The following is an 8998-nucleotide window of genomic DNA, read 5'->3' on the forward strand; positions in this document are numbered from 1 at the left end:
TTGCATCCGTCATAGGTGGGGCCACAGCCGGGCTCTTGCACTGCCCAAGGTGTATCCACTGAAGGCCTTTTAATAAATACCCACTTTATTCCTTTAACTCTGTCCAGCCTCTGTTCCAGGCAGCCTCTTTAGGCATCAGTGGCAATCCTGGGCTTTGTCCGCAGCTCTGGTCTTGCTGGCACCATGGTTGTTCCCCATGGAGCACCTCTGTGGTCCTGAACCTGGAGAAAACTCAGTTCCTGTCAGACTCCGTGCAATTCTCTGCCCCTCTTGTAGGTGTGTCCTGCCTCAGCACTGACCCTCTGGCTGGTGCATCACTCTTGGCTCATTGCTTTCCCCAGCCAAAGAGCACCATCTGCTAGGGAAGGTCTTGGGGGTTGTTGCTTGGGCTTTCTTTCATTTAATATATAGATTGTGGTTGTATATTTGCCTCAGGGCAAACAGGCTTCTCCCCATGCTTGTCTGGCCCTGAGATGCTCTCCTTGCCTTGACTAATCAGCTGCAGCCCTCTGTGAGGAGTGCTGAGTGAGCCACTGTGCTTGATAAATCAGGATGAAGGGGAGCACAGCTAGACAGGTGAGTACTGGCCTACAGTGACAGCCAGGTGTCCCTCCAGGACTGGAGTTCATCTGACCACCTGTGGGCACTTGGAGGCTGCTGCCCTTTCCATGCCAACACACCAGTCTCCTGCATTTGCTCAGACAAGGGTTTTCTTGTCCCCACATGTCTTGGGGCTCTTCATGTGCGTGGATCAGAGGGAGACGTTTGCACTGCAGATGTGTGGTGGGGTCAGATGCACCTTTAGTTAAATCTTCACTGGCTCTGCTTTGGGGGTCTCTTCCAGACCTTGCTCGCTCAAGAACATTGACTGCTAATGGCTCCGTTTCTTTCCCAACATTTTCTTTCCTTGCCCTGGTACAAACTAGCTCCATAAGCAATGAACACCATTTTCAGTCCTTTACCCTGACTCGATGAGCTGGGCTGTGGCATGGAGGGCAGCCTCATCCCACTGAAGGCCAAGCTGCAAGGACAACGCATATTCTCTGAGGGCATTAACAGACGGCTCCCTGTGCCTAGAGAGAGGCCACAGCACTACACCATAGATGTTGGAGGCAAGAGAATGGGAAGTGGATGACAGAGCCAGCAGCTTTATTCCTACTCTAGAGAAAGATCCCAGCAGCAAAGTCCAACCTTTCTGTAAGCTCTGCTCCCTAGGTGATCATTGATAAGCAGAGCTAAGGCTCTTGTGCTATCAGTGATAGAGCTGCCTTGACCTTGAAGAAGCAATACCAACCCTTTTCTCCCTTTGGTACCTTTACAATAAGATGACAAAGACTGAGGGTTGTCCTTCTATGAATATCAGCATCGATGGAAAGCTTTATCAAGCAGCAGCTCTCTGCACAAGCTACCACTTTTGCATTCTTATCACGGCTCTGATAATGACATATCTAATCTAAACCTATATGAAATGGCGCTTGCATGTCTGCAGCTTGGAAGTTACAGCTTGGAAACAGGAATCTCAGCAGACGGCCAAGACCATTTTAAAAAGAGAAAAATCTGGGAAAAGTGCTTAATCTCAGTGCTGTCTTGGTAACATGGCACATAGAAAACCAAGAGGGATGGAGAGCTCACAGAAGCAGCAGCATCTTCTCCAGCCCATCCAAGCTTTCGAAGCAATGATGCCGTGTGGCCTGATGAGGAAACCTTTGTTCCTTGAGGTTCCAAATAATCATACCAGAGAAGTGAAAATCTGGCAGCAGACCAAGTTCCCAGGTTCAAGGGCAGCAGAAATAGAATTACCCAACAATACTATAGGTTGAGACAGCAGGAAGCCCACCTGGGGATCTGTGACTGGCAAGCTTGTGACCAAGCTTTTAAAAAAAAAATGGCTAGGGGTTTTGGGGTGTTCAACTGGACCTGCACTAGAAAAATCCAGGACTGAATCATCAAAGGTCCTGGCTTGTAGCCTTTCACATTTGGGCAAGAAAATCCTAGTGTAGAGCCCAGCCTCGGCTTCCCAAAGCACTGAGTTGCTGGGCTCACTGAAGTCTGGGGAGTCACTAGTGGGTTAGAAAAGAGAAACAAGTGAGGTGATAGAAGAGAGATGCATGAAGACATTCCCAGACCTCCACAGGGCTGCCAGGGACCCTCCTCTGGGCTACAGGAAAATGCCTTTCCCCATACACTGCTTTAGCTGTAAAGTAATTTTTGTAGTTCAGAACTTAATTTAAGAGTTTCAGTTTGAACTGGAGGAGGCAGAGAGATTTTTTTTTTTTTTCTTCGGGAGACTTAAACCTTAAAATCTGGACATAATGTCTAACTCATCAAGAAGGAGTGCAGGTAGGAGCATGGCTTCCCAGACACTGAGTGAAAGTGAGAACTGAGCTCAGGAATCCCAGGGAAGGGTTGAGGGGATGTCATAAAAAGATGCAACTGCTCCACAGGCAGCTACAGAGGTCACAGAGCCAAGCTCTTCTTAATTATGGAAGATGTTGTAACATGAGGCACCAGCCACAAATTGCAGTTTGGGATGTTTGGGTTGAGCAGCTCTCCTTCAAGAGGTGGATCTTGGAGATGCAGGATGAGTGGCCAGATAGACAGGGGAGGTGGGGTTTAAAATTTGGCCAAAACCATGGCTGATCCACTGGTGATATTCTTGCCTGAGAAGTTCCGTGTGTCCCTATCTCTGATTCAGGTGCAAAAAGCAGAAATAAGATACTTCAGTCTTTTTTTTTCTGACAAGCTTCTAAGACCCTCTGCTTTATTTTCAAAGCAACTTAAAGACAGAAGTACCTGCTGGCTTCCCTCAAGATGTAGCTTCCTCAATAATTTTTGAAAATGATCCATTCCTTTTCCCTTCATACATTTCAGGTTTTATGGTATGGATTTACTTTAATCAAATTATCAATTAACGTGGCCTCATGTTAATGAAAATCAGGTGCATTTTCTTGGCTCTGAAAAGTTAAAGTTATATCATATTTTAAAAGATGCCATCTTCTGTTGGGGAGATGTACAAGTATTCTGAACTTTGCTATTGAGATTAAGTTTATCTCACCTGCCATTTGCTCAGCAGGCCTGGCTAGATAATAATTACCTTGGAAAAATTTCATTTCTCCTTTCTTTAAAAAGAGAGCATTTCTCCTTTCTTTCATACAAACTGCATTTCTTTGCTAAAGAAAATAAAAGAATGTTGAACCCAACAAAACACAGAGATTTATTTTTGTTCGTTGATCACATTTCTAAATTTTCTAACAGTGATCCATAGTTCCCACTTAAGCAATTGCAAATCAGAAGTACAGATATGTTATAGTTATTCACAGTAAGCAGAGGAGGAGAGGATACCTACAGAAGACAACTTGGGTTCTAAATGAGGTGAATTCTCTCATGAGTTGTCCATTTCCGTGAGAGGAAAAATTTCTGCCCAGTTACCAAGAGAATCCTGGACAATTATATTCCCCTTTTAACATTTGATGAGTGACATACAGCCCTTAGGAGATTTATCTCCATGAGCACTGTGGGCTTGGGAGCCCTGCAGTTCAAGCAGGGTTTCAAGCATAATGTCTCTCCCCATCATGCAAAGAGAGGGGACCTGAATTGCCTGGAGGAACAGCTGAAGGTCCAGGACGTGAAAATGTGGGAGGCACACATGTGCTTCCAGGTGGCACATGGCCAGAGAACATTAGCTGACAGGAGGCAGGGGTCTACCAGCTCAGGCTGCTGCCAGGACTCAGCAGAAGAGGTCAGTCACCCCTGTCCTTATGAAGAGGACATTGAAAAAGGATATGTCAGCACAGCCCCATCTGACACTGGGCTCTTCACCTGAGGCAGGCATAAAAATGTGATATTGTTCCTGAGGGGATCAAATGGTAAAAAAAAAAAAAAACAACAAAAAACTGTTTGGAGAAGTTGCTGTGTCAATCCACACCTCCATGAATGCTCTCTGAAGCATTCTGCCCGGCTCCATACATGATGCGTAGGGATGATGTCCCTTATGGATTTCTCCCCCGGCTTAGCCAACTTCATCCACTGTCCATCCCACCAGCCAAGGATTTCCCTCTCTTGCCTCATCTGGCAGACATTGCCTGTACTAATTAACCAGAAACTGAGGCTCACTACTGCAGCACGGAGAGCGCGGCTGAGGCAGCAGCAGCAGGACAGATGGCAGCAGAAGGTTCTGACAGCATCTCCAAATTGGAAGAAGATAGGTCTTTTTCACTCTTATACATGATTTCAATTTTAAAAAATGACAAAGATGCTAGCTGATTTTGGGAGGGAGGAGGAATTAATTGAGGCAAGAAGAAAAGCCTGGGAATCCAGACCCAGAGGATGGATGCTCAGATGCCATGAAACAATCTGGGACACTCAGCCAAAGAGACAGCACTGGAAGAGGAGCCCAGCTCCGAGTCCTGCTTTGGAGGGAGGAATTTGGCTCAGCTTGGAGGCTGCTGCTGGCCCTTCTGATGTGGCACTTGGGAGAATTGCAGCTCCAAGGGCTGGAATGCTTCTTCAGTACATGAGTGACTGTGGCTCCTATGGGGAAAGGAGATGAAAGTGGTTTGGTAGATAACTAATGGCACCAGCTCTATCCCCACAGGACCATAGAGGTGGAGCCTGATTCAAACTGCAGTCTTGAGGTGGGCCAGTGCAAGGCCAGGAATTTATCTGGAGTATTTTCTTTTTGAATATTTTTCTTAGAGGCCAGCGATGGGTTTCTGTTGCTGCTTTATCTGGGTTACACCAAACCTCACCAGCACAGGTCTGTGAGCGAGTCAGTCCCTGCCAGGGTGCCACCACTATTCTGCCAGTGCTAGAGACCCACCGTGCACACACCAGTGAGCAGAAACCCCCCAGTGTCAGCTCCAGGGGACACACAGTCACCACATTCTCCTCCCCCAGATACGTGCTGCCAGACTGCAGACTCATTAGATTATTTGGCTCGTTCCTCTGATAATGATCTTCTTTGCACGATTTTTTTTTTTCTCATAATTTGTTTATAGATGCCACATTGCGACCTCCATAAAATGGATTTTATGGGGTTTTCCCTGCCCCCACGTTGTAAATTGTGGTCTGTAAAATGCAGAGCAATTTATCACTGACCATTGCCCAGTTTTACGTTAATGTTTGAACATGCCCATAAACCAATTACATCATCCTACCTCTGGCCAACTTTTAAGGCAGAAGGGTGATATAAAACCAAGCTCTGCTTACCAGCAAGGCACCTTCTCTTGTGTTGGGAGCACAGAGAGCCTTTCCACCATGAGCTTCACTGGAAAATATGAGCTCCAGTCCCAGGAAAACTTTGAGCCCTTTATGAGAGCCATGGGTAAGTGCCTGCATGTGCTATGTGCTACTTTGTCTTTGCAGATCCCACTGATTTTTGGGAGCCAACCATGCTGATGTGCTGATGTTGCAGATTGAGACATCTCTGAGATTTCCTGTTTCTGTCTGTCACCTTGTAGTTATTGGGATTTTAAATGTATTTGTGTGGAGATGTTATCTCAAAGTAGAAGAGAAAGCTTCTCTCTGGCTGGGGCTGGGGGTCAAGAGATGATGGGTGAAGTTTTGTGACTTGCAGGAAGTCAGTCCTGGCAGGTTCTGCAGCCACTGGCCAGTGTGGCTGAGTGCTGCACACACATGATAAGCCAGAAGGACCTTGGTAGCTTAGGGGCACTGCAGATCTGCTCCATCAGGCTGTGAAATTTGAGGGCAAGCAGGACATTGCTCAGCCACCGTGCTGTGATGTTCCAAAGCCTCACATCCCACTGTTCATCAGAAAAATAGTTGGTGCTATTTAAATGCTAAATGATGAATGTGTCTGATAGATTTCCACTTCTGTCTGTGACAGGACATGTGGTCCTGCAGGGATCCAGGGGGCTTTGCAGTATTTGTGCACAGTTATGTGCCAGAAGGGCTCTACCTGTCAGATCACCTTCAGGCTTTGGGAGAAGATTTTATAAGCTGGTTCTGAGGAACCATGAATCTCATAAAAAACACACTTTGTTCCTTTATTCTCTCTTGGTTTAATCCATTTTTCCTTGCCTGTCAGTAAAGGAAGGGAAGCAGGATTTATTCTTAGATGGGGAGTTGATGTTTGTGCTCTCAGTCAGGTCAGCAAGACACAGCACATGTCTAATTCCCACACAAAATTCAGGATGACAGTATTAATCTTCCTCCCCAGCAGACTCAGGGACATATGGCTCCTGGGGAAGCATCATCCTTGAAAGGTTTTTCCACACTGGAATAGAAATTTTCCCAACTGTAGGTCCCCAAACCCCAAATTAGTTTGTTCAGCGGCAGCAATCTGCCCACAGATGGCTCCACCGTTCACTCAATATCTCTTGTTCCTGGGCAGGGCTCCCTGAGGACCAGATCCAGAAGGGCAAAGACCTCAAGAGCATCTCAGAAATTGTACAGGATGGGAAAAAGTTCACGGTTACTGTGACCACTGGCTCCAAAGTGATAAAAAACACGTTCACCATTGGGGAGGAGAGTGAGATAGAGTTGATGACTGGAGAGAAAATAAAGGTGAGTGAGCAACCCCTTCTCTGCTATGGGGGCTCAGGGACATTAAATTTCCTTTCCAACAATTCCCTCTGCATATGAGCAAAGGGACTGACCATACCACAGGTATTAATTAATGTACTGCACTTCCTACAGAAGAAGCCTTGCATTTCTGAATCTATTTTAATAGTCACTTTAGAAAACACTAGAAGCCAGTGTTTCAATATCCCATTTGAAAAAGGAGGCTAGAGAGACTTTGGTAAAATGTTTTGTCAGGAAGAGTTCTGAAAGATTTGAGGTGGAAAAGGATTGACTTTGTGTCATGGTGCAACACAAAACATACCTCCACCTTAATTATGTTGGCTCAAAGGTAGTGCAGGAAAATCAGACAATGAATCATAAACCAATAAATCTGTCCTTTTAAGTCCCAGTAGCTGTTAGCTTCTCTGCTAGCCTTTCCCACTGCTTCAGGTTACCCTGGGTGAGATGGCTCAGCATGGTGAGGAGTTACCACTCTTGAACTTGGGTCAGCTCCCATTTCTGGACATTAGTTTCTAATGGTTCATAGAATGTCACAGCAACACCACTGGCAAATACTGCCTGTCATCTCAGGGGAAGATGGAATTGCAGGGACTTTTGAAAGCAGGAGGGATGATCACCAAAGAAATGCCCCATGAATAGGGCTCTGAGAGCTGCACCAGCTGTGTCATGATTTCCACTCCCTTTGGCATAGACCAGGGGGAAACAGTTATTAGGAGAGTTTTGGCCTCTGTACATCAGCAGCTCAAGGGCAAACAAACACATCTTATAGCTGGGCAGGACAGATAAACAGAAATGGGCTTTGCTGTCTTATTTATTTGATTAATTTCATTGATCAGCAATAGCTGCCCTGAGGGGGTGTTGGTGCTGTCTGTAGCCTTTTTAGATGTGCAGCTCAGGTGGCTCTGCAGTCCCCTCCTGCTACAGCAGGGGAAGGACAAAATGCAGGGGTCAAGGTGGTCTCCAGCAATAACATGAATGCTTCTGTCTTCCACCAGGCTGTTGTGCAGATGGAGGGTAACAACAAACTGGTCACACAGGTGAAAGACATGAAATCCGTCACAGAGCTCAATGGAGACACCATCACCTACGTAAGTATAGAAGGGCAATGGCTGAAATAACAGACCTGCCTTCACAGGCCTGGTCCTAGGAAGCTACAGAGGTTCTGGGAGGTGCTGGAGCAGAGCACATGCTTGCACACAGGCTCTGCAGCCAGGAACTGAAGGCAGTTTCTCATTAGAGTATGATCCAGAGGGTATTTTTTAAGACCCCAGTTTAGGCACAGCTGATCAAAGTTTCTGGTAATCAGGGTGTGTTCTCACCCACCCAGAGGAACAGGTGAACGGGTGCTTGGCACTTTTAGAGAAGAAAGGTGAAGCAAACTGATCCCAGCTGAGGGATGCTAGCTTAGCCCTACTTGCTGTGAGGTATTCTTGAAGAAATCCAAAGCTTTAAAAATTCAGTTTATAAGAGATAGACTGGGGATCAGTTTTGATTTGCAAGACCAGACCCTAAGTACAGTTTGGAGCTGAATACCATGATGATCCTTATGTGTGCCTTCCAATTTGAGATATTCAACGATTCTATGAATTCATAAAAAGCTAACACTTTCCCTTTCTTTTTCAGTCCATGACCAAGGGTGACATCACCTTGAAGAGAGTCAGCAAGAGAATCTAGAAATCTTATATATGCCAGTATTTTACCGTGTAAAATGTGTCCATTAAAATAAAAATTTTATTAAAACCTCTTCATTGTCATCAACCTCTTCACTGCTACTATAAATAGACACAAGCTTCCAAAGCTCATGGAAGCAGTGGTAGAAACTGGGCAGCAAACTGGGCTAAGGGTGTGCTGATGTTGGGGAATGGAGCTGAGTTGGAGCACAGGCTCAGAACCACTGAGTGACACATGCTGATGAGTGTTCTCCAGCTCTTTCCTGAGGACAGCTGCCAGCATCCTGCTGGGGATGCCCTGGTGGGTTCTGCACCCACAGCTGATCTGGGCTGAGGAGCACTGGGCAGGAAAAGGACTCTGTTACCTTTCCTTACAGACATGGCCAAAGTGATCAGAGTGACCAGGAGGGCCAAAGAATTTGGGGTGGTTTAGGTGGAGTCAAGGAAGCACCAGTGATCCTGTTTGGAAAGCTGCTTTGGAAAAGAAACCAGCACAGGCTACCAGCTGCTGTCTTCATCCTCACACCTCTGCAGCAGGATCCAGCCCTATAGGCTCTGGCCATCCCATCCTCATCTCCTCCCCACCCCTTCCCACCAGCAGGAGGGTCACAACTGCTTTCAGGTATCCAGTGTGTGCTTCACCCCAAGCTGCACCTGATAAATTGGGTTGAACTGGAATTAAACACTTCTTCCAGGGTGAAATACAGGTTTCCCTCCTGGCAGGAGATGGGCTGGTTGTTCACACTGTAGACAGATGTCATGTCCTGTACTCTTGCTTGGCACTT

The 8998-nt window shown here is 46.3% G+C and overlaps 1 protein-coding gene across 1 annotated transcript; it reads left to right on the forward strand.

The window, feature by feature from the left end:
* The first annotated feature begins 5192 nt into the window (after positions 1-5192).
* Positions 5193-8287, forward strand: FABP1 (fatty acid binding protein 1). The gene is made up of 4 exons (XM_005517927.3): positions 5193-5323; positions 6353-6525; positions 7539-7631; positions 8167-8287. Exons 1-4 carry the CDS (start codon positions 5257-5259, stop codon positions 8215-8217), a joined length of 384 nt encoding a protein of 127 aa, XP_005517984.1. The 5' UTR covers positions 5193-5256; the 3' UTR covers positions 8218-8287.
* Positions 8288-8998: the final 711 nt, after the last annotated feature.

This window comes from Pseudopodoces humilis, chromosome 6, assembly GCF_049639895.1.
Source record: "Pseudopodoces humilis isolate 2021_Gansu_Grassland_sample_001 chromosome 6, ASM4963989v1, whole genome shotgun sequence".
Taxonomy (NCBI): Eukaryota; Metazoa; Chordata; class Aves; order Passeriformes; family Paridae; genus Pseudopodoces; species Pseudopodoces humilis.

Excerpts from the sequence above, each read along its gene's own strand:
- FABP1 (XM_005517927.3), top strand. The coding sequence starts at position 5,257 with ATGAGCTTCACTGGAAAATATGAGCTCCAGTCCCAGGAAAACTTTGAG. Across the intron at positions 5,324-6,352 it reads GCCCTTTATGAGAGCCATGG|GGCTCCCTGAGGACCAGATC; the intron begins GTAAGTGCCTGC and ends GTTCCTGGGCAG. Across the intron at positions 6,526-7,538 it reads TGACTGGAGAGAAAATAAAG|GCTGTTGTGCAGATGGAGGG; the intron begins GTGAGTGAGCAA and ends GTCTTCCACCAG.